This window comes from Perognathus longimembris, chromosome 28, assembly GCF_023159225.1.
Source record: "Perognathus longimembris pacificus isolate PPM17 chromosome 28, ASM2315922v1, whole genome shotgun sequence".
Taxonomy (NCBI): domain Eukaryota; kingdom Metazoa; phylum Chordata; class Mammalia; order Rodentia; family Heteromyidae; genus Perognathus; species Perognathus longimembris.
Window position 1 is genome coordinate 102,539,390 of NC_063188.1, and position 26,192 is coordinate 102,565,581.

At 41.6% G+C, this 26,192-nt stretch overlaps 1 protein-coding gene across 1 annotated transcript; it reads left to right on the forward strand.

The window, feature by feature from the left end:
• The first annotated feature begins 278 nt into the window (after positions 1-278).
• Rs1 (retinoschisin 1) lies at positions 279-15,659 on the forward strand. Its single transcript, XM_048336191.1, has 6 exons — positions 279-341; positions 5,236-5,261; positions 6,332-6,437; positions 11,198-11,339; positions 12,856-13,051; positions 15,507-15,659. The coding sequence occupies exons 1-6, from the start codon at positions 290-292 to the stop codon at positions 15,657-15,659; spliced, it is 675 nt and encodes a 224-aa protein (XP_048192148.1). The 5' UTR covers positions 279-289.
• Positions 15,660-26,192: the final 10,533 nt, after the last annotated feature.

Below are 26,192 nucleotides of genomic sequence, written 5' to 3' on the forward strand. Positions count from 1 at the left end.
CCAGGCTTTAGTCTTTCAATACTATTTGTTTCCCTCCATTGTCACCTTGCATTTAAAGATAGTACAAGAACACGAACTCTCTTGCTAAGCCAACTCAGCTGCTATTAGTGTGTCTGAGACTTCCTTGTTGCTGCAATAACTATGGGGGCTAACTTGATGGGGCTCAGGCAGAGACCTAAGAACTAAACGGAGTAAGATGCTTAGTGAGTCCAGCGCTTGAGTTAATCCCTGCTCCTGGGCCAGCTCTCCATTGAAGGAAGACAGAGGTGCAGCCAAGGACAAGAGGAAAATGCCACCCAAGATCCAAGGCTTCTTGTTGTTACTTCTGTTTGGCTACGAAGGTATGTATAATTCAGCCATTGCTATTTTTGCATGCTTAATATCACACTTTGAGTCATAATATTGTTGATAAATAAAAAGTAACTTGCAAAACAAAAAACAACTGTTAATGATACATGTTACTTAGTTTATATGTGTTACCTATGACCAATGTTTAATTTGAGTAGATATAATTGTTGTTACTTTCTCAGAAACTTTCAGGTTGTATACGGACTGTTTGAAAATTCAAACTATGCTTAAAATCCAACAGAAAGAGGAAAATTCATAAGTGCAATGATTAGTGAGAAAGCATGAAGCACTCTTGAACACTATTAGAGTCAAAATCAAAACTGATTGGAGAATTTCATTTTCCAATATTAGCTAACACTGATGATGGAGGATACTGCTATTAATAATTCTGTTGGACTATAAATGTTTGTGGCTCACACATGTAGTCCTAGCTACTCAGGAGGCTGAGATCTGCGTGTCAGCTGGAAGTGGAGCTGTGGCTCAAGTGGTAGAGCACTAGCCTTGAACAAAATACACTCAAGGACAACATCCAGGCCCTGAGTTCAAGCTCCAGGACTGGCACAAGAAATAATTCTGTTGGGACAACAAGTGTAAATGAGGACTATGCCAGGCATAGCAGGGCAAAAGGTCATCCTAGTTTAAATATGGATTAATGTAACTAGCCACTGGAGTCTAAGAAATAGCATAAACCTTTCCTTTCTCCCTTTCTCCTACCAACTGTCTCTCCCAACAGTTTCTGTTTTTCCATTCATGTCTCATTACCTTTACTGTTATCATCATCACTTTAGGTCTAAGTTCTCTGAGTGAAAACTTGAGATGCTTGGCTTTTTGAACATGACTTATCTCATTTAACATGATTTCCAGTTCATGCCATTTTCCTGAGAGAGCCATTATTTCATTTTCTTTTAAGGCTGAGTAATACTCTTATGATATGTGTATATGGTATTCTCTTTATTCATTTGTCACTTGTTGGCCCCCTAGGGGGTTCCACAGCTAGGCTATTGTGAACAGAGTTGTAACAAACATGAATATGCAGGTATTCTCCTGTATAATGATTTGTATTCCTTCAGTAATATACCCTAAAGTAGGGTGAAAGTATCAAAGTAGGTTACATATATGTATATATATATGCATAAAATGTATAAATGTATATATGTATAAAATGTGTGTGTGTATATATATGAAGATTGTGCAGTGAAACCCACCAAACATTGTTTGAAAGGGGAGCGGAATATAATGGAGGTAAGTCAACTTGTTCATAGCACACTGTACGCATCTTTGGAATTATTATAATGAAATCGCTTCACACTGTTAAGGTTTGCTGATTAAAAAACCTTGAAAAACAACAACAAAAAAGGATAATCCAAGTGAATCAGGAACCTTAAAGAGTAAATTTACTCCACCATTTAAAAATTTCTAAGAATGGCCCTAGTAGGAGAGACCTGTATAAATAAGGAAACATTAAATTCAAATCTTTATAATGTTGACCAAATCGATTTTGTAATGCTCTGAGCCTTAGAAAAAAAATAGGTTTTTTTATGCCTCTTTCAATTCTCAAGTACTCATCCACTCAGAATTCCTTCTCAGGCTCTTTTTAGACATTGGAAATGGGTTGCAGCGCTGGCTGGGCTGGAATTCAGCAATAGAGTGCTTGCTTGTCCTCAAGCCCAGGATCTGTCTCCAGAATCCGCTTGCTTGTCAGGCAGGGTGACTGCATGCACAAATTCCCAGCACTTGGAAAGGGAAGGTCAGGAGTAAGATCATGAGCAGAAGACGGCACCCTGGGCTACATCTTGATACCCTGTCACGAAATACAGAACAGAAAGGTTCACTTACTCCTTGATCCTAGGTTCAAGAACCTATACTTGAGTATCCACAATCGGACAAACATTTTTAAAATTATCTTGAAGCAGTTGTACAAATGTGTTTCAATTCAACATGTCACTTGATGAGAAATAGAACTATGGCTCCTGAAGTCATAAAGTGCCAATCTTGAACAACAAAACTAAGGGACAGTACCTAGGCCCTGATTTCAAGCCCCAGTACCAAGAGGAACATTTTGGAAGAACTTGAACCGAGGGCATATCTTTGAGTTTAACAACACAGATCCATGATCCCCAAATGGGACAGAGTCCCCTAAAAGTGTCTCAGTGTGTTTCTAATCTACATCTGGACATTCCACGGCTGTCAGTAACAAAAGACACCTGTTGAGAGGCATGGAGGACCGGATACTCTTAATTTACAAGTCTTTGTGTATGCTGGCACTTAATCAGTTTATAATCCAGATAGAGACAAAAAGTTGACACGCATAGGGAAAGAAGCATTCAGTAACACAATTGGGAACCTATACAACAAGCTTCTTTGGTTTGTTTGGTTTTGTCTTGTTTTGACTTTGTGCTGTTACTGGAGCTTGAACTCATATCCTGGGCACTGTCCATGAGCTATTTTTGCTCAAAGCCGTCACTCTACCACTTGAGCCACAGATCAACTTCCAGGTTGGTTTATTTGGTGCTTTTTTTTTTGGGGGGGGGGGTGTTACGTTGGTGGTTAATTGAAGATAAGAGTCTCATAGACTTTCCTGCCTGGACTGGTTTTGAACAACAATCCTCAGATCTCAGGCTCCAAGCAGCTAGAATTAGAGGTGTGAGCCACTGGTGCCCAGCTAATCAAAGTTCTTGATCTGCTTTTCTTCAGCGCTATTTCTGCTATTTGGTAGTATTGGCTCTTCCATGAGCTATGGTAAAGGGAGTGATTTTGTTTCCATACAGGATGAAAATTTACATGGGAATCCACACACCATCACAGTAAGATGGGGACTATGTCACAGAACAGAGTCAGGCTTCTATTTATCTCACGTTTCACATTTTAGAGTCTATGTTGATAATGATTTATCCCTTACATAGTCAGGTTTATTATATAAAAGCAAAAAGGGTTCTCTAGCGACACCTTGAGAAGTGTGCAGCCATCAAGAACTGCAGAGTTTCGTAAAAGGAAGCATTATGGAGATGTAACTTCTATACCATTAATTCACTCATTTAACATGTATGATTCGATAGTTATTAATATGTTTCCAGATTTGGAGCCCACATAGTCTAATTTTAGAACCTTTACTTCACCCGAAACATTAGGCACTGGCTCCCTATTCTCCCCGAACCTCCCCCCCCCCAGCCCCTGGCAAGCACAAATCTGCTTGCTTCTATCGAGTTGCCTCTTCTGGATGTTACATTGAAATGGAATTGAAGGGCATGTGGTCTTTTGTCTCTTGCCGAGCTATGTCTTTGTGGCTCATCTATGTTGAAGCATGAAGGACTATGCCTGTTGCCTGAAATAGTAACACTTTTACACCAGAAGCAATCTTCTCGCTTCTTTCCAGGAGGGACAACCTCACAGTCTGCTAGCTTTCTCCTGTGCTTTCCCCATGTTTCTCAAGTCGATTAGAGACTGGTGACTGTTTTTATCTTTCATGCCTTTCTCCTTAGCCTCATCTATTTCCCCAGGAAGGAAGGCTCCATATCTAGTGATATCCCATCAAAGAGACTAAAATAGCTTTTTCCAGTCTCTAATGCACACTTTTCCTCTTGGGCTTGTCAGGCTCATTGGAGAATCAGCCAGCCTTGAATTTTCTTGCTGTGGTAATAGGAGTGTCCCAGTAGGGTGGCCTTTTGGGCAACAGGACAGAATGAGCTCATAGTGCACAAACCTAAGACAAGAAATTGGTAGACATCTCACATAACGTGCAAGACTCGTGAACGTCATCTAGGCAGAAAGTATATGCAACCACATGATTGAAATCTCTTACTGTTTTCCCTTGAAAAGCTACTGTTCCTTCTTTGTCTCTTTCCAACAAGGCTCTTCTCTGCTATGACAATAAATAGGTGGTAGTCCAAAAAATGCTCTTGCTTTTGTTCTCTGGCTTTTATGATTAAATCATGTTGGGATCTGCAGTAGCCACTGCTTCCTTGGTGACAGCCTCTCCTGTAAAATGCTGGTTGTTCCTTCTGTCTCTGCTCATTTCCATAAAGATCTGGCACCTCACGCTCGCAGGCTGCCTGCAGACAAATGCTTCCTAGGGAGGAGAAACTGCCAAGAAAATAAGACTACAAGAAATCCACCCAAATGTGTATAGCACAGGAGGTGGCTCTGAATCCAAGCCTTCACTGGGGGCCTCTTCCTCCTCACAAGTACACAGGGGCTGAGTTCCCCTCACCCCCATCACTCCAGGGCCCACCAAGGGACTTGGAGAAGTGTTTTGTTCAAAATAGGAAATGGAGCTTTGGTGCTAAGGAGAAGAAAATAAAATTCTTTCCTCATGTAGCATAAGGTTCACGGTTGAAATCTCCGATGACAAAAGACAAATTAATGAGAGAAAAGCATTCAAATCCATTAACCAATTTAGAAATGAAGTCCTAGCTGGTGGGGGTGTAGCTAGGTGTAGGCTCTAGGTTCAATGGAAGTATTGCAAAGCAAGACACGAAATGACGGAAAGATTCATATACGCTGCACTTCCTACTTTGCTACATTAATATATCTATTCAGACATTCTATAATGAATGAAATAATTGTTTTTATATTGTTGTTTGTTCCATTTTATTATTACTAGGTTCTTAGCATCTGTGTATATTTTTTTCTGTCAGATATGTGTTTAGCTTGATTTCTTCCTGAAGGGGCCTGTGAACATTCATGTCAAAATTATCACTTCACTGTTCTATGTAATAAATGATTTTGTCCAACTGCTTTCTTTTATTTTTTTTTTTTTAATTTTTATTGTCAAACTGATGTACAGAGAGGTTACAGTTTCATACTTTAGGCATTGGATACATTTCTTGTACTGTTTGTTACCTTGCTTTCTTTTCTTGATTGCATTTTCCCTCTTGTTCTTTTGCTCAGCCACAGTGGGATTATCATCTACAGAGGTACGTTATAGGAAGAAGGCTAGAATTTATGTGGATACTACTTTGGAAGTTTTCTTAGCCCAAATGAACATATTGAGCTATTACTTTTTCATTTTTGGCTGTCCTAAGGCTGGAACCTAGGTCCTTGCCACTCGAAGCATATGATCAACCATTGAGCAATACCCTAACAAGGGACTATTCCCTTTTATTTATGTTTATTGTGCCAGTCCTGATGCTTCAACCCAGGGCCTGGGCACGGTCCCTGAACTTTGTTGCTCAAGGTTAGTGCTCTACCACTTGAGCCACAGCACCACTTCTGGCTTTTTTTTCCCCTATATATGTGCTGAGGAATCGAACCCAGGGCTTCATGTATACAAGGCGAGCACTTTACTGCTAGGCTATATTCCCAGCCCCTCAAATGTATTTTTAAGGCATTTTCCCCCTGCTTCTGGCAATGGCATGTTTTATCTAGCCACACTCCAAACTTAGTTAATTTAATTTCTTAATATTTAAATTGCTTTTATTTATTTATTTTCTGAACTTTAAGAGGTTTTAAAATGGGTTTAAATTTAATAAGAATTTGGGTGTCTAGTGCTTCATATATGCTTGGATAATGCTGTATTTGTCCAATATTAACTGTTTTCATTGTTTAAGGCAGCGTGTCACTATATAGCCCAAGGGTATACAGCAACACCCAAGAACTACATTAGAGTTCTAAGGAAAACCATGTTTTTAATCAGATGGTGCAATTCTGAATCCACTGCCTTTAAAATTGAACCCCTACATACAAAAAACTCCCAGGTATGTGAGGAGTCCAGCCTTGCATCCGGGTGTCCCCAATACCCAAGAGTGTGAATACTGCCCTGGAGGGTTATCAATGGTTGCCCCTGGTGGCAGACATTTGCTTATTTCCAATCTAAGATGAGTGGCACTTGTGTTTATTCAGGCTCACATAACAACTCTGCCATCAGAACAAACCAACTGTGCATGATGGGTAGGGAGTATAACTTTTGCAAACGAGCTTTCTAGTGGGTTGACCAGTTATCTGTGACTGACTGTTCTGGCTTTCTACCGTCTCTGGTTGCCTGCAGGATGAAGGTGAGGGCCCCTGGGATCAAAAACCATGCAAGTGTGATTGCCAAGGAGGGGGCAATGCTCTGTGGTCTGCAGGTGCCATCTCCTTAGATTGCATTCCAGGTGAGTGGCCCCCATCCTTGGGTCATGAGATCAAGTGTCCTTTACTGAACCCAATCCAATCTGGCTGAATTCATGCTGTGAATGATTGGTTCTGGCCTTTCAACCGTGAGCCTCAAATCTCACACTGGCCACTGCTCCAGCCAATGGACCAATGCCATTATTCCAAACCAGCTTCTTGGATCTCTAGCAGGCCTAGTTGACGTGGCTAAATGGGACTCAGCAGTCAAGCAACTGGAGGAGTACCATTACTGAAAAGAAGTCCATGATAGGCAGTATGGAGCTTTGAGAAGAGCATGAGCTCCAGGGCCAGAAAACCCAGTTCTTTCTCTGCTCCGCAGAGGGATAGCACTGTGCCTAGATACTCAGTGCACATCACACAGCCATGTGCTTCTCCCACACCAACCGTAGCAGCCCAAGCCAAGCAGGTCTCTGCCCAAGCGAAGCACTGAAAGGCCAGCTCTCAGCTCTGGGCTCTCCCTTTCCCCACACAGAGCCCAGTGCTGACACAGCGGCTTCTGCTTCAGCTTAGTCGCTGAATGATTAAGTGGAGGACAGCTACCTGCTCGAGGCCAGCAGAGAATTACCTGGGTGAAAAATACATCTCAGCTTTGTGAATGCTTCCAAATTTCCAGGACAACTTAGTCTACAGCAAATGCAGTCTATCCTGATGAATAAGAATATCTTCCTCTAAGACTGAGGCCAGAAACCTTTGTTTGTAAAGAACCAAAGTGTAAATATTTTTTTTTTTTTTACTTTATGGATCAAGTGATCTATGTCCCACCTCCTTAATTCTGTCACTGTAGTTTGGAAACAGCCTTAGGCAGTATGTAAATACAAAAATATGGCTGTGTTCCAACAAAACGTTATCATAAAACAGATGGTGAAGCCAGGCATGGTGATGCATTCCTTGCAGTCATTGTAATCTCTACACTCTGGAGGCCGAGGTGAAAGATCTAATGGATGAGGCCAACTGGTACTACACAAAGACCACCAATCAATCAATGAATAAATAGGCCGAGGGTCACGTAATAGAGTTCAAAACCCACTATGGTCCATAAATAACTAAAACAGTAAATAAGTGAATGCATCAATATTTTTGAAAAACTTTTGGACAACATATAAAATCAGACAGTGAGGGGGCTGGGTATGTGGCCTAGTGGCAAGAGTGCTCGCCTCATATACATGAAGCCCTGGTTTCGATTCCTCAGCACCACATATATAGAAAAAGCCGGAAGTGGCGCTGTGGCTCAAGTGGTAGAGTGCTAGCCTTGAGCAAAAAGAAGCCAGGGACAGTGCTCAGGCCCTGAGTTCAAGCCCCAGGCCTGGCAAAAAATAAAATAAAATCAGACAGTGAGCCAGGTAGTTTGCTGAGTTGTGCTCTAAGGGGTTATTAGAAGGAATCAATGAAATGAGACATCACAATAGGTTTTGCCTCCTAGTAGCTGACTTTGAGGCAAAGTCGAGTTTCAGAGGCATGGGCTGCATGGGCAAATGTGTGCAAGGAACAGTAGGGCCTGAACAAGGAAAGCAGGAAGGCTCTGTCAACTTTGGAGGGTTTTTTCATATCCATCTCACTGTGCTCCTTGACATTGGCTCAGGCATCCATTCCAGTGTTAGTATCATTGGCCTCATCAATCCTGAAAGACTCTTCCTAGAAATGTATATATAAACTGCTTTCCTCAGGTGCCTATCATGCGCTTGGCACTGACAAGACAGAAATAAGGGCCTCAGCTCTAACTTGGAGAGATTTACCACTTAGTGGAAACATGCTTTTTTACACAAGAGACTTAAGGCATACTGAGATGCCACCCTAAGGAAGTTCTAAGAAGAAAGGGAACAGAGATTATTTAGGTGCATTGGCTTTGTTGACATTAACGGCTATGATGACAAGAGGGCCTTCATCTTAGAGGGATGTGAAGACCACTCTGGTCTCCCAAGCAATCGCTCTTCCCATACTTGCCATGAACTTAATGTTCTAGAATTCGAAAATATTTTAGCCTTAAGTAATCTCGCTACATTGTTTTTTGTTTGGTTTTTCTAGTAACACAAATATTATCTGGACAGAATAAAAAAAGACAACCTCACTGTTAAATGATTGATTCATTGTATTATTTGGTTTTTTAATCTATGAGATGATTCAGGGCAGCAGGACTAGCCAGAAGCTTCCAGAATTACCTGTCTGCTCAGGAACTGAGATTTTCATCAGAATGTCAAACACACGGCTTGCCTTTTCTGGATCTTCAGATTGAATGATGCTATCAGTGTCTGCCTTAATTGAGGAGACCCTAGAAAATCAGCACAGTGCGGGGAGGGGGTGACGGGCGTCTAGAGCCGGCAGGACAGCCTGTAGGCACACACTGGTTGTTAATGCCCAGTGGTCACTCACGCAACAGAAGGTGAGGTGCATTATGGCTACCTAAGCTTTGGCTAAAGCTATTAGAAATACTAATACTGCCATTTCCACAATTGATCCAAGATTAGCCTGGCCCTCTGACAGCAGGTCATAGGGTAGGAGGGAATTTAAAGGCATAAGAAATACAAAGGTTTGCTAATGCTTCCGTTAATTTCGATTTTATATTGTTTTGCATGCAAGTGTTTATTCTTCTGTAGATATTCTTCTATATGCTTTATTTTTCTATATTGTCATATATTCAAGTCTAACAGCTATGCATAGTAATATTCATAACTCTATGGAATCTCTTGTTAAGAATGACTTTGAATACTCCTTGGGTATTTAGGTTAGCTTTTTGTGGTACAGGATACCAAATGCACAGCTTCACACATGCTAGGCAAGTGCTATACCACTGAGTTGCACCCCAACACTTTAATACTCCTTGTAAGTATGTTTGTCTCCCATACCAACAAACCCAGAAAGTCCTGACTGAATAAAAGAATCTAATACATTAAGTAAAGATAGCCTGAATTAGCAAGACATTATGCATTTACCAATATCCATTTAGTAAGCAAGAGCCATGCGAGACACAAAAGACACTGATTTCCCTTAAAGTGAAATGAATAGAGAAATAATTGAATGGGTACAAAAACAAAGTCCACGAGGCAGAAACTTGGGAAAGGTCGTCCGGGTCTGAGGAGGATCTTCTTCATGCCTTGGAAACACTCTTCTGCCACTCTCTGGCTTATTCTCAATTTATAGTCGTGTTGAGATTAGGCCAAAGGGAGAACTTAGGGATACAGAGAATTTTTTCTCCCATATTGGGGTTTCTACTTGCTGCTTTTGCCATTTTCCCTACTTTCTCCCTGAGGGGATCCAAAATGTGGTGGCACTGTCTATTTGTCCATCTATCCATTCAGTATCTGTTGAGTGCTTAGTATGCAGCTCAGAGGCTAGGGCGTGAGCAAGACAGCTAAGGGAGTTGACAAACACTTCCTTTAAAGAAAAAGTCATAGAGGACAGGTGCACAACATGCCCTACAGGCAAGGGAAGTGTTGAGATCTGAAGTGTCCTGCTGGCCAGTTGAAGAAGCAGGAAGGGGACACAAAACAGGCCCCTGGGCTGGATCTGAAGGAAGCTTAGGCAGGAAGATACAGGAGGAAGAAAAGCCAGGAAATGCCACATTTTCTACTGTGGTAGTCTCTATCCTATTTTCTAAGTGCTATTTATTTCATGGCACATTTTCTATTCTTTCAAGTTAAAATAAATCCTAGTTTCAGTGCTGTGCCATTATGGCCTGTGGGGTCTCTAAAAGCACGCCTTTGGAAGCTCCTTTCTCTTCGATTTGGGGGGCAGGAAAGGCCCAGAGTTTACAAGGGTGACTTGGGGGACCTGGACTCACACTGGGTAAGTCTGCCTACCCTCCTAGCTGTATTTCTGGAGAGTCCCAAGATGGTTTCCTGCGGGTGTCCAGAGTGCCTGCTGACTTAGCTAGAGCTGCCACCTGGACAGGACACCTCTTTAAGCCTAGATCATTCAAGTGCATAAGCTGCTTTCAGTAGCTGGAGTCTGCACTTTGTGGCTGGGAGGTATCAATGCCTTTGACCCAGAGCTCTGGACAGGAGGATGGATGACAAAGAGTTCAGGGGTGGACATTTGGGACATGAAGCTCCTTTGAGTCACCCAGGTGGACATATTCACCTGGAAACTATTCTGGGGGCACTGGGATGGAGCTTGGGGACTGGGAGACAGGCATAGTCTCAAAGAGGCCAGAAGATAGAGAGATGGTCATCTGCCCTCTGGAGATTGTGTGCACGATCCACTACAAACTGAACATGAGATTTTCAGCTACTTTTATTGTGTTTTGCCAGTCCTGGGCCTTGGACTCAGGGCCTGAGCACTGTCCCTGGCTTCTTTTTGCTCAAGGCTAGCACTCTGCCACTTGAGCCACAGCGCCACTTTCGGCCTTTTCTATATATGAGGTGCTGAGGAATCAAACCCACGGCTTCATGTATACGAGGCAAGCACTTTACCACTAGGCCATATTCCCAGCCCCGAGATTCTCAGCTACTATACAAATAGTCCCAGGACCCCAAGAATAGTGCCATTGGTCAACATTCCTATGGGACTCTAGCAACTCCTAACCTTTACAGACTGATTGGGGAAAATATGGCAAGAGTGTGATGAGGAAACACCAAAGAGAAAGCAAAATGCTACAATAGGGGTTCAGGAGGGAGAGGAGATGACAAGGTTTTCTTCCCTTTCTGCCTACTCCCTCACAATTGGTGGGCGAGTAGCTGGCATTGCACTCATATACTAACTACCACACAAGATAAGATTTGAGTGTTTGTGCATTTTTTCTTCTCAGAATGCCCATATCACAAACCCCTGGGTTTCGAGTCAGGGAAGGTCACACCAGACCAGATCACCTGCTCCAACCCAGAGAAGTATGTGGGCTGGTATTCCTCATGGACAGCAAATAAGGCCCGGCTCAACAGTCAAGGATTTGGGTAAGTAGGGAAGGGAGTCTAAGTGACATTTGTGTTTCTTTTATCCAATAATGTGTTTTGAACTCCAAGCTCTACTAAAGACAGTATTTGAATAAATGTAGTCAACAAGTCCTGCCCAGGTGAAGTGACTTATGCCTATGATCCTAGCTAATTAGGAGACAGAGATTGGGAAGTTGATGGTTCAAGATCATTTCAGGCCAAAAATTCACAAGACACATGCCCTCCCCCCCATCTCAACCAATAATTTTTAGGAATCTGAGCCATGAAGGAAGTTGAAATAGCAGGATCACTAGCTAGGCCTGCCTGGGCCAAATCCAAGATGCTCTAACCAAAATAATGACAGCATCCAAGTGCAGGCAGTGAGGCCTGTAATGCTAGTTACTCGGGAAACGGAAAATGGGCGAAGTGTGGGTCCAGGCCAGCCAGAGCAGAAAAGCTGGGCCCAGGGGCACCTGCCTGTCATACAAAGCTGCTTGGGAGGCTAAGAGCTGGAGGACTGCACTTCCAGGAAAGTCTGCGAAAGAAAAACCAACAAAATGTCTACAAGATTATCCAGGGAGACAACCTGGATGATGTTATGGGACACACTTGTGATCCCAGCCACCATAGGACGACTAAAGTGACCCAATCTTGGGTCAAGCTCACACCTGATTATGGAGCCAGGCTATCCTAAAAGTGAAAAATGAAAAACAGGGATGAACGTGTGGCTCAGCTGGATGGTGTCAGCACTCATTGAGCAAGCACAAGTCCCTGAGTTCAGATTGTAGTCACACACACACACACACACACACACACACACACACACACACACGAAAAGCCAAAAGGCTAGGGTATTACCCAAGTGGTAGAGTGCCTGCCACCAAGCACAAGGCCCTGGGGGGGGGGGGAAATCCCAGTATTTCCACAACAGAAAACAAATCTTGACTTAATGAATGCCTTGCTTGTGCAAAGGACTGTGGTACAGCAGTGGAAAGGATGGATGAGGTATTTGGCTTCAAGAAGTAGTGAGTTCAAAGCAGGGGCGGGGGTATAAGCCCATTGTTGCACAACTCAATATTCAGTGAATGGGATGAGTGTGGGATGAATGCCATGTGCAAAGGAAGAAAGAAGGGCCAGGGAAGGCTTTCTGAAGGAAAGACCTCACAATGGGCTGGGGATATGGCCTAGTGGCAAGAGTGCATGCCTTGTATACATGAAGCCCTGGGTTCAATTCCCCAGCACCACATGTATAGAAAACAGCCAGAAGTGGCGCTGTGGCTCAAGTGGTAGAGTGCTAGCCTTGAGCAAAAAGAAGCCAGGGACAGTGCTCAGGCCCTGAGTTCAAGACCCAGGACTGGCAAAAAAACAAAACAACAACAACAAAAACCTCACAACTGGGAAACAGCTAGTGTCATACACCAAGGTGGGAACAAGACTGGGTGGTGTTTGGCAGCCCTGCAAGGGCCAGTCAGTCGTGTAGGCTTTTTGCTGGGCTTCCCAGGGAGTCACTGCTGGTGACTCGGTGTGCTCTCCGCAGGTGCGCCTGGCTCTCCAAGTTCCAGGACAGTAATCAGTGGCTCCAGATAGATCTGAAGGAGATCAAGGTGATTTCAGGCATCCTCACCCAGGGCCGCTGTGATATTGATGAGTGGATGACCAAATATAGCGTGCAGTACAGGACCGATGAGCGCCTCAACTGGATTTACTATAAGGATCAGACTGGCAACAACCGGGTAAGTGAGGCTCAGCCCAAACCACCTTTGGGCTCACCTCCCCTGGGACTCCTCCCTCCTCCCTGGGCCCCGCCCTTGCTGTCAGAGCACTGCTTCACTACTTGTTGCTCACCTGTGCTTCTTCCCTATTGGCTGCTTGTAGCCCTGGTGCCCAGCTGTTTGGAAATAAATGCTGAGCTCTTTGAGTTCTCATAGCATTATGTACTTGCTTGAAGACTCAAGATTTGCCATGTGAACTCTCAAGTTTCACTGGATCATTGAATACATTCTGCTTGTGTTCCTGATGTGGAAAGTCAGATATCTATTGATATAGATAGGGCCTATCCTTACTACTACTGTCTGAGACTGACTGCTAGATGCTTTTGACAATCTAGCTGGTTAACTAACCATTTAACTGCATACATGTTTATTAAAATGACACCACCAAGCTGGGCACTGGTGGCTCACACCTGTAATTCCAGCTACTGTGGAGGCTGAGATCTGAGGATCATGGTTCAAAGTCAGCCTGGGCAGGAAAGTCTATGATATTCTATCTCCAATTAACCACCAGAAAAAGCTGGAAGTGGAGCTGCTAGTCTTGAGCCAAAAATTCAGGGACAACACTGAGGTGTGTGTGCATGAGCGCACATACACACACTTAAAAGAACACCACCAGTTTGTACACAGATACTTAGGCCTTTTGGAACTCTATATTCCATACTTTTTGAGAACTGTGGCCAAAGTTACCTTCATTATAGCCGAAACACAGTAGATGCCTAACATGTGTGTGTGTGTAATATATGTATATGTAATATATATGTGTATACACACACAAATGTAATGATTGGAAATGAAAGCTGGCTAGCAGTTTGGAAATAGATGTCAAAATGTAAGGAATTCCCCAACTGTTTTGGACATTTAATCAGGTTCAGTAGATGTAGATGTAGTGTGTGCTGAGAATCAGATTTTCTAGTCCTTGAGGACAATCTGCACTGCAAGACATCATAGCTTAAGGTTTCAAGGAGTATAGATAGAATAAGAAACCCATCTTTTCATTCTTGGACACGTTAATTTCATTTTTGGTCTTATTAGTTCTCCCAAAGATATCAATTTTTTAAGCCCCATGCTCCTGAACACCTTGATGGCACTCTCAAAGTGGCAGTACATACAATCTGGCAGATCCTGCCCACAGACTCTTCATCTGCTTCCTAATTTGAACAGACTCACGTGTTAGACAGTGAGCAAGATGGGGCCTGGCTCCAGGGCAGAAAGGGAGGCAGACCAGACATTCTGTTAAGTGCACAGAAAAGGCCAAGTGTCACAGCCAGATGTTTTCAGGAGAAAATGAATGGAAGGAAATAAACTATTTCTGTGTGATGGGACAAAGCTATCATTTTGGGAAAGAGTGCCAAGATGATTTCTCTGGAAGTACTGTACTGTCCAATATCCACAGCATCTTAATTCCTAAAAATCACCAAGTAAACCCATTTTCTCTCTACTGTGTCACCACTTTCCCCTTTCCAGATTTTTTTTTCCCGTGTGTGTGTGTGTGTGTGTGTGTGTGTGTGTGTGTGTGTGTGTGTACTTGAACTCAGGAACTGGGCACTGTCCTTGCTTCTGGCTTTTTTGGGAGATATGTCTCAGACTTTTCTGCCCAGGCTGGCTTTGAACCATGATCCTCCAGAGCAGCTAGAATTACAGGCTTGAGCCACCAGAGCCCAGTTTCTCTCTAGTTTATTTTTTACATTTATAAAAACACATTTCCAAGTCTAAAAGGTATTTGTCACTTGTACCAAAGTAGAGACGCATATCTGAGCATAGTTTGGATACCTTTAGAATATGGGAATATGCATTCCTCTTGTGTGATGTAGAACCGTTTATACCTTCTTATCAAAATGCAAAGGACAACTGTGATAAGGCTCAATGCGTTTTCTATCAGCATCATCCAATAGGACTTCCTGTGATAGAAACATTCATCTCTTCACTGCTCAATATGGTGGCCACTGGCCACATGTATCTATGGAGCATTTGAAATGTGGGCAATGTTGGCTGAGGTATAGTTTAGTACTTTCCCAGTTTGCACAATGCCCTGTGTTCCTCCTAGCACTGAAGAAGAAAAAAGTGAGAAACTCATCTTTTCTGGTTTTACTTCATGTACATTGAAATAAACACGTTGCCAGTGGCTACCACGTTGGGCAGTCCCCAAAGACGTACCAAACGGTGATGTCACTCAGGTGGCAGAGTGCCAGCCTTGAGAAAAAAGCTGAGAGCATGAAGACCAGAGTTTAAGCCCCAGAACTGGTGTTCCCCAACACATATGCTGGCTACATTCACAGTTGGAATTTAAAGTGTACTTGTAACTCCTTTGTATTTTAACTACTTTCTAAGATGTTCCATACTTGTACTTTGGGGCTAGCTCCAGACAAGAGTCATTCTTTTCTTCTCCTTGGTGACTGGATTTCCTCCCTCTCTTTAGGTTTTCTATGGGAACTCAGACCGGAGTTCCACAGTCCAGAACCTGCTGCGACCCCCCATCATTTCCCGCTTTATCCGATTGATCCCACTGGGCTGGCACGTCCGCATTGCCATCAGGATGGAGCTGCTGGAGTGTGTCAGCAAGTGTGCCTGACGCCCAGCCCAGCGCAGCCCCCCCAGCCAGGGGACGACTGTGTGTGGCCCCGCTGATGGATCAGCCTCCATCTTACCAAGCACGTTGAAAGGCAGAGATAGAGAAGAGTTCATCCACACACATCCAAAATAAGACTCCAATTTTAATGAAAGGAAAAGAAAAATGATCACCCTCCTCTCCTTGCCAGGGCCCAAAATAATAACAACAAGGAAAACATCGCCCCAACGAATTTTCTTACAAAAGCCTAAGTCATTTGCTAGAGCCATGTGCTGCTTTCTCTTTTCTTTTCTTTTCTTTTTTTTTTTTTTCAATCTCAGTAACACTGAAAGCTGCAGTCCCAGGGGAACACAAAGGAGCCCTGATAATTTGAGAAATTCTATTTTGCTTTACCACATTCAAAACAGAGACATATGGTTTCAGAAATTCTTGCCTGAATACTGAAAGGGAGCAGGCCTACATTTAGGTTTCCATTAAATCCTAGTCCAAAAAGAACACAGAGAGAAGTCAGGTAGACGGTTGAGTTTTGAGGGTCACCAGGCAGGAGACATGACTGAGGTGCATAGGAACCTATATAGCATGCCACTGTCCTGCTGTCCTGCTGGTGTGTGTGCAACAAAGAGCAAATGTCCAAGGTCAGCTATCCACTTGGTGGAGGTGCAGTAGTCAAGCACATGCTTTGTAGGAAGTGGTCAGGAATAAGGTCAGACAAAGCACCTGCAGCTTCTCCTCTAGCGATGTCTGCCTTGCCCACCCAATCACACCTGTTCCAGACACTTGCAATCTCTTTCTTTGAGAAGCAGTGGCGCTCATTTGGCAGATAGGAACCACAGGCAATGTCTTCTGGAGTGCAGAAAGGCCTGACTTCCAGGCCTTTCCCTGGGAGAGACTGTTAACATGGGGAAAAGAGGAGAATAGGGAGCATAGGAACTAGAGGGATGGAATCAGAGGAAGAAGGGTCTCCAGAAACGGCATTTTACAGACTGTCCTGGCACCACGCATAGTTGTAGGCCTTTGCTAGCAGATCTTTCCTTGTGTCACTGTCCATTTTCAAATGCCAAGGCCAGTGAATGGACTCACAGTAATGTGACCTTAGATATCACATGCATCTACTTAGTCAATAGGTAACTTTCTACAAGCCCCAAATCTCCCTGGTGTTTAAGGGCTCAGCAGATGAGTCTGGAGCATGGCACTCCTGGCTTTAGGACACTGCACAAATCTACTTTGGACAGAATTCCTAAACACACTCTACGTAGAAGACTGAAATTACTTATCTCACAATATAGATTGTCAGAGAAAATGGCAGTTGGTTTAAGTGTATAGATTAGAGGAAACATAAAGAACAAATATACAATCCGTAAAGATATATGAATAAAGGTTCTTCAAATAGTTGTTATCATTGGACCTCTATATCTTGTAATAGCTTTAAGATTAAGTTCATATGTCATACAATCCTCACCTATGTGATGTATACAGTTCAATGACAGTATATTAGGAGCTGTGAAACCCTTATCATAAGTAACTTTAGATTTCATCACCTTAAAGCAGGGGAATATCTGGCTGGTGGGCTGTATAACCCCCCTCAAATCATTGGTACACGACAAGACAGACATGTATGCTTCTCATCAGCTACCGGAGGCCATGTACCTGTATCAGTAACTTTGAATGGCTTGCAAATGGCACTAGTAATATCCAAAAGGCTCTTAGCAGAAAACCGTTCTCTATCTCTGCTTGCCTAAAGAGAAAGCTTAATCCCATCAGCCAACTACTAACCCATTTTTTGTTTCTCTGTAAATTTCCCTATTTGTTGAGATTTTCCAATATATGTATATGTATACACACACAGTATGTAGTAGCTTGTGACTGATTTCATCACTTAGCAGTGTTTTTAAAACTCATCCATGTTGTTCATTCCTTTTTATTTCTGAGAATAATTCCACTGGATGGATATACTATTGTTACTTAGCATCCCTTGATGGGCATTTGGGTTGCTATGAATATTTGTTAGCAAATATATCTTATGTGAACATATTTTCATTTACTTGGTTACACCTCTAGGAGTGGAACTGCTGGGTCATATCATGACTATGTTTAACTTTTTAAGGAACTACTAGACAAATGGCTCACCATTTTCCATTCATATGACACAGCAACGAATGAAGGTTCCCATCTCTCTATAACCTCAATAACCGTCTTTCATTATAGCCATCTTAGTATGTGTAAAGTAGTATTCCATTGTAATTTTGATTTGCATTTCCCTAATGACATTGCACATCATTTCATGTTTCCACATGGTCATTTGTATACCTTTGGAGAAGTATCTTCATATTCTTTGTCTATTTTAAAATCATTTATTGAGTTCTAAGCGTTATTTGTATATAGTAGATATCATTTCTTAATCAGATATATGACTTGAAAATACTTTCATCCATTTTAAAAGACCTCTTGATCAAGTATTTTGAAGCACAACTTTTAAACTTTTAATCAGATCTAATTTATTTATTCCTACTTTTTTTTCTGGTGTCATTATCTGCTGTCATGTAGACTTTTTTTTTTTTCCAAGTTTTATCTTTTACATTTAGCTCTTTAACCAACTTTGAAATTTCTTTTTGTGGTTATGAAGAGTCCAACCTTATTCTTTGTATATAGTTATCTACTTTCCCTCTAATCATTTGTTGAAAAGACTATTGTTGGGCTGGAGGTATGTCTCAAGTGACTCTAGACTCAGTGGTGTGACTTAGTGATAGAATACTGGGTGTAGAAGGCTACTTGGACAAAGCAAAGGTATTTCAAATCAGAGATACTCTAGCAATATATTCTCAGAACTAAGAAGATTGTCCTAAAATGAGCCTTTGAAGGATACTGAGAGGCCACTTGAGACACAGTTGAGGCATAGTTGCTGAAAACTACTGACAAAACAGCTTACAGTGGTACTGCTTCCTTGGTGTTCTCTCGTACAGCCTCATGCTAGACCTTTCTTGACCACCAACTACCCTATAGACAGGAAGATCAGAAAAGATACATGTATCTCAAGTGATTAGCATACAACTACTGAGTTCTCTGTAACTGGCATTTCATCCAATGAAACTTTTCCTAGTCTTAGAACTGCCAACTGTGGCACAATTAACAATAATGTTTTAATAGCTAATACTCACGAGACTCCAAATGCTTCATAGCACCTCATTACATCTTTACAACAACCCTACGGGAAGGTACTACAATAGTCTCTGTTTACAGGCAAGGAAACAGAGGCACATAGAAGCTAAGTATCATGCATCAAGTCACATGAGATTTACGTGATAGTCAGGATTCCTGTCAGGCCATGTGACCAGATCCTAGTCATGTAAGTGCATCACCAGCCTCCCCGATCTCCAGTGGCTCAATGAAATGGTCCATTCTCAATCAAATCCGTTATCACCTGCTAGAAGAGACAAACGGTAGTACGTGAATTGTTGTGAACTTTTGAGCATGTACCACATCATAAGGGCTCATTACTACCTGTTCCAGTCAGTACATTTATCCAGTAATACACATAGCCTTCTCTAAATGGGTGTTATCCAATTTTTCACTAGGCTAAGTTGTCTTTGTTTCTAAGCCTAGAGTACCTTCAGGCAAATATTTTCATATATTCTAGGTTGGAAACTGTCTATTAAAAATTTGGACTTTGGAGTTAATTGAATAAACTTGAAAACAGTATCTCAATGCGACCAACATTCTACTCCATGTCACTTTTGTTTTTTGTTTTGTTTTTGCCAGTCCTGGGGCTTGGACTCAGGGCCTGAGCACTGTCCCTGGCTTCTTTTTGCTCAAGGCTAGCACTCTGCCACTTGAACCACAGTGCCACTTCTGGCCATTTTCTGTATATGTGGTGCTGGGGAATCGAACCCAGGGCTTCATGTATACGAGGCAATCGCTCTTGCCACTAGGCCATATCCCCAGCCCCTCCATGTCACTTTTGACACGTGGAGAGGAAGTGGCTGCACTGTTTAATGGTCTTTAAGGGTATGGGTTTTGCAGTGAACAAGTTTAGCTTCAAATTCTAGCCATGCCACTTCCAAACTGGGTGACTCCAAGCAAGTTAATGTAAGGTATGTAAACCTGTTCGTTATCTACAAAACAGGGAAAATAATAGTACCTGCGTCATTGAGTTGTTCTTTAAACATAACAATAGGATAGTTGGCATTATTTTCTCAGTCCTAGTATGTGCTATGAACACAAAAACAATTCTGCAAGGCTAGGTAAGGGGATACATGCCTGTAATCCAGGCTCTTAGGAAGAGGAAACAAGAAGACTATGGGTTTCAGGCCAACTTGGGACTATACCTTGAAAAATGACTTCTAAAAACAAAATAAACAAATAAGCAAGCAAACAAAAAACAAAGGGCCCAGATATTACTTCACTCTTAATAAAAGTGTAGTTGCAATTACAGGCTAGTTTCCACACCACTTAAAGATACACTCATAGTGAAGGACTGACTGATGAAAGTTTTTTTTTTTCTTTTTGGTGCTGATCTTGGGGCTTGAACTCAGGGTCTGGGTGCCGTCCCTGGGTTTCTTTTGTTCAAGGCTAATGTTCTACTGCTTAAGCCACAGCTCTGCTTCTTCTTCTTCTTTTTTTTTTTTTTTGGTAGTTTTAGTGGAGGTAAGAGTCTCACAGACTTTCCAGCCTGGGCTGGAATTGGGCTGTGATCCTTAGATCTCAGCTTTCTGAGTTGCTAGGATTACAGACATGAGCCACCAGGCTTAACAAAAAGGTTTTTAGGGATACAATGCTCTAAGCTTTCACTCCTTCCCATTTGTTTAGAAAGATAAAGAGCCCTGGAGAATATTTCTAATGTTACCACAAAATTGGAGTTTTTGACCCTTTACTGTGCATTCCTGTTGGTCTTCTTACCTAAATGACAAAATTCAGGGCCTACTACATGCATCACTAAATTTTGGCTTGTTTTTGTAAAAAGTTTTCTCATGTAGAAACTGAGATTTTGATTCCAAGCTCAAATGCCGGAGTTTCATGTTAGGTCTAGCATGTATATGTCAAATAAAGAGGGGAGGCTGACTGTCCAGCTTTTAGTTAATTTATAGGCCCCAGAAAAGCCATCATTTAAGTTGCTTCTTACAAAAACCCAGTGGCATAAATTTGCCTATTATATAGCTGTTTTTGCACTGTAAGCTCAGTTCTGTAGAGATTACAGAGCTCTTATAGCCCACAGAGATCCTGATGTTTACTATCTGGCCCTTTACTCTAGGAAAAGAAGAAACCTTTAGGAACCTGTCTACTCTCCCTTTCTCCCTGTAGCATTGAGCTTATGAGTTTGGAATCGCTTTCCATCTTCCTCATACCATCAAGGGAATTTCTAACAAGGTATACTTGTGTAAAACACTTGTAGTTGTGTAAAAGAAACCACAGTTTTCAAAATGTGATAATGAGGAAAGAACTTTATAAACAGAAAAGAAAACAACATCATTGAGTCATAGGATTTGCTTTGCTTTACATTAATGTCTCTCTTTTAAACCAATTACAATTTCAAAGGGCCATTATCCTTCATCTGAATTCCAATGCATTCTTTTTCCACAAAGAAAGAAAGAAAACGGAGCTTGCGGTTCAAAGGCAAGAAAGACCACAGTGCTCAAGTTTGGGAAGGCCTGGCAGTCACATCAGTCAGTGCAAAATTTGCATTTTATTAAAGACATTTGGGAAGATCCATTCAAAAATACATTGTGCTCAGTAAAAATTAACGATTTCATGCTGATAATGAAGGTTACCACAGAGTAATATTTGAATACTATTTACAGCAACAATAGAAATTTTACACAAGTTTAGAATGGAATACATGCCAGAAAAAACTTGATAAGATGTACCAACACATGATACAAAGAGTTATAGAAACACTTTACAAATGGTTCGTAGTTAGCTTGTGAGGAATTGAAGTAATCAACACTTTAAATTCAGTTTGGATTCAAAAATTAAAAAGATTAACAACCACATCACACCCTTGCCACAGTAAAAAGTATGGAATTACACTTTATATAATGGATTATAAAGTCTGTGCAATTAAGAATTTCCATTGATTCTTTATCTACCACAAACTGGATGTCACATCCCTCTGGCTTTATCCCTAGTTTTGTTTTTAGGAATGAACAGGGCCTCAATGTTACCCTGCCCTATGTCTTCCCAGATACTCCCTTCAAACTTACTAGAGATTGAAGAAGCTCGGAATAGTTGTCTACGTATATACAGAAGAACTACCTGAATTCAAAATGGCACAAAGCAATTCTTGGAGATAGGAATCTGGGGCAACAATTTCGTTTGGCTGAATTGTATCTGTTAATCAATGCAAGTTTACAGTGAGACTTACTTCTTTCCATCACCACATCACCTTCCTTCTAGCCTGACTCAATCAATGACCAACGAGTGAATAAGGAGAGGGAGACTGGTGACTAGATTGTCCCTAGGGAAAATGGATTTTCTTCAAGCTTTACTTTCCATTTTGGAAACTGAAGCCATTGTGGAGAACTGACACGTTCTCCAGCAGAACAAAAGCATCGTTTTTCTCATGAAACTCAGTACTGAGTTTAACTGGCGCCTTTGATAATTCTGGCAATAAACACTTTAATCCCTCAACAGGGACAAAAGTCAAGGCATCTTACCTTTTCTTTTCCTGGGTTTCTTCTAAATACACCTGAAGCAGAGCACTAGGACAAGCTTGTCTATGCCTGAAATGACTCGCATCAACTTTCTGGGAAGTAAAATCCCCTACCAAAGAAGTCCTGAGGGATTATCAGCAGTCTGCCAAAACGGAGGGAACTGAGGGACAGATAAGGCCTCTTTCTCCCTGATACTCTGCCTGGAAGAGCAGCGAACAAGGCAACTTCTAAACTGCATACAACATGGAGACCGATTTCAGATTCCCAAGAAGGACCGAATGGGACCAAAGGGGGTGTGGAGAGCTTACCCTGGTGGAAATGAAGGGCCTTAGAAGCGAAATCAGATTCATTGCGGCAGTTCTGCTGGCCCTACAAATCCAGTGTGCAGACTGTGACAAACTTTTTTTTTCTGGCAAAACAAGAGACAAGCCTCCCTTCAAGGTGGGAGTAAACAATTGAATGAATATGCAAGGTAGGTCAGGATATTTAACATTCTATAGTAAATACAAAGAAAGGTGGGTCAGTGCCTAGAGAAGAGAAAGATAGAGTGGGGAATAGGCCTAAGGCTGATGAATTACCAAAGCACTGTAGGGAACGAAGACTCTTTAAGGAACTGGCTCTTACAAAAGTCTACATTTTTTTTATACAGTACATTCAATTCAAAAAACAAATAAAAAATAATCACATGGGGGCAGTAGGACCAGAGTTTCCTACCCATCTGGCTCCCCCCCATCATTAATACAGAAACAAATGAGGGATTCCTTTTTCTGCTTGGCTTCTTACTTGTGATTTCCAAGACAGCATGTTTTAATCACCTGAACTAGACCTCAAGATATTCTATATCTCATCTGGAGGAAACCGTAACTGCTTACAAGTCTGTCTTGTTTTGTTTTGTTTTTAGTAAGCTGGCCTTTGAAAACTCTGCAAAGACCTTCTAGGCAAGATTCTGGTCCTAGGGAGTAGTGACAGGACATTTAGAACATTTGTACTGTCTTTCTTGCAGTTCCTTCCAAACAAACTGCAACTGTTACTTCTTTAGACCATAAATAAGTTTTCTCTGTCTACATACTTTATTAGTGATGAACTAAAGAAGGCAAAGAAATATTCTACTATTTTCTGACTTGCTTCAGTAATACCACATTCCAGCATGAGTCTCTGATTCTTAGTAACCACATGGAATTCAACAGTTCAACTTAATGCAGGAGGCAACAGACTTCTAGACACAAAAGCAATGCTCTCTAGAACACAGGTTCTGAGCAGGAGGGAACATCAGATATCCCAAGTCCCAGCTAAGGTACAGCTATGACCAATGAACTATTTATTCCCCTTGTTCAAAGTGTTTGCTCACCACCAGGACCTAGGCGAACAGAAACAGACAGAGCCTTCTGCATACTGGAAAAGCAATCCTCTGGCCTTTGGAAAAAAAAGTTGTACACTTATGATTCATTGTCAATACATGGCTAGAAGAAAAGAAATGGCTTTGTTTTCCTTATTTATTCTACAAACTAGTTTAAGAAGTGAGGATACTATGATATCAACTAAGAGGTGTTGAGGAGGGAAAACGTGATAGCATTTCCTAGTGTAGTCCACTAATTTTCAGATTAGGAACATGCTAACTGGCTAACTCTACAACCACAACATACTTTATAATACACAGTGTGACTAGACACTGAGCGGCGTAGCTCTGAGCATAGAATTAAAGTATACAGCTGTATATGTGAGTCTTTAAGCATGTTTTAAAACAGATTTAATCAAAGCATACAGCACAAATACTTCTATAATAGCCACATCACAACCACCGTAAAAGTTTTTTGCTTCTAATCGGTCTGCCATATGCTAATATTTGTAAAGAGCTATTAAATGACTTGAATAAAAAAACAAAGACATTTTCTTTCAGTAGACACTGCTAAAAGCCATGGACGCCTTTGAGCAGTTGGTAGAAACCATGCCAATTTGCCAGGCTGTTGCTTGGCAGATATAGCCTCATGGCTCTATGAAAGATCGTCTAAGGATGCAAACCTAGCATTTAATTCTCCAACACATGGAAAATAACTCTGGCTCCTCCCAAAGTATGCACCTTTTAGCAGGTCCAAGACAATGCAAATGAACAATAGGATTCCAAGGATTCAAGAACTATGGTAGAAGATTCTTAAAGAGAATGTGCTGCTGGAAAATTCATTCTTGCAGTTTTTTTTTTTTTAGCAGGGAAAGAACAAGGCCAGAGCCAAGCTCTGCAAAGTGATGAGCTTGAAATAGTCTTGGACAGTGTTTCTCAACCTCAGCAGAGACGACATTTGGGGATGGATCCTTCTTTGTTGGGGGTTATCCTGTGCATTGTAGGACATTTTAGCAACATTCCTGGCCTCTATTCCTTTAGATGCCAGTAGCATACCCTACTCCACCCTCTAGGGTGACCACCAAATGTCCCTAGACATTGCCAAATATATTGCAACATCACCCCATGATTGAGAAGCACTATTGTAGAGACAACTCATTTGAGCCTCTTGGCACAGAGCCCTCTCTTTTGACTTTGGGCTCTGGAAAGAGGATAAACCTCAGTTAAGAGTTAACAAAGCTCAGTTAAAGTTCACTTGAACTTTAGGGAAGAAAAAGGAAGGATAGCAGAGAAGTGTAGAAAACCAGTAAAGCTGTTTCTTTTCAAAAGGGAGAATAGAGATAATTTCAGAAAACAAATGAATTCATAAGCCTTCATTCAACCTTGGTGTTCTTTAGGAAGATAGGGCAGATAACAAAACATAGAGGTCATACATTCCCCTTCCTAAAGAAAATGTAAGCTTTTGTGACTTTAAGTTAAGTTCCTCCTTTCATGGATGGCATCTTTGTGAGGTCAACTAAAGAGGAAAAGAACAGCTCAAAGCTAAGAGAGGGACCATTAGAACTGAGAGAAAATGTCACTGTCCCCCTTTGTGAACGACATACTAGAAATGAGAATTGTATGTTCACTTACGGCTTCTTGAGGATCAAGGAAAATTCAGAATGGACAAAAGCATAGGAGGAGGAAAAGGAGCTATCTCAAAAACACTAGATGATGTAAGTATTGTAGCTGTTTGCTGGCTCAAATCTGGGAATGTATGCAAAAGTATGGAATGACTCTTCATTAGTTTGGTTTAGTTGGTTCTAGGTAGAAGGCAAAGATTGTAGCCCTTCTTTGAAGAATCATCTTGAATAGAAGTGTTCTGCAAATATCTGAGATCTCAATGTTAGCAAGAATGATAACATGGAAAAACAGCTCCTAGGGGACCACGAACCTCGAGTGCCACAACAGCAGTGGCAATGGGGCTGCGCAGTTCCTAAGTGCAAAGCACAGTGAGAAGTCTTTCCGGAGGGGAAAAACGTCATTTCTGCTTTGTGAGGGGAAGGATACAAGGTATAGATCTAGTATGAAAAAGAAGAGTTAAATATACACTTGTTTTAGAGTCACTGAATCCAGGCAAAAACCTGCTGAAGGTCTGTAACACTTGAATAACCAAGTGACTGCCTGGAAAAAGCCAGAATTCAGAGCTACCCAAACAGTACTGAACTGGTGACAAACAAGACAGGAAAATAACTCAAGAGCATGCAAAACTACTGATTTGAGTTAAACTGTTTCCCCGATAGTACCCAGTTGAGTTTCATTTCAGTGCCTAATACATTTATTAAAATTAAATTAAAAGCACCTTAAATGACCTCTATATATAATCAATACACATCAGTATAGTATTTATATAAAAATGCAGTATGTGTACAATTTATGCTTCACAGAATCTAAGACCTTTTCCTTTATAATCTTCACAATCATCAGAGTTAAGATTCTCCAAACCTTGGGGAAAGGTTAATAGTAAGTCAGCGTATTTTAATAATAGCTGACTTGATTCAGGGGCTGAGCCTCTTA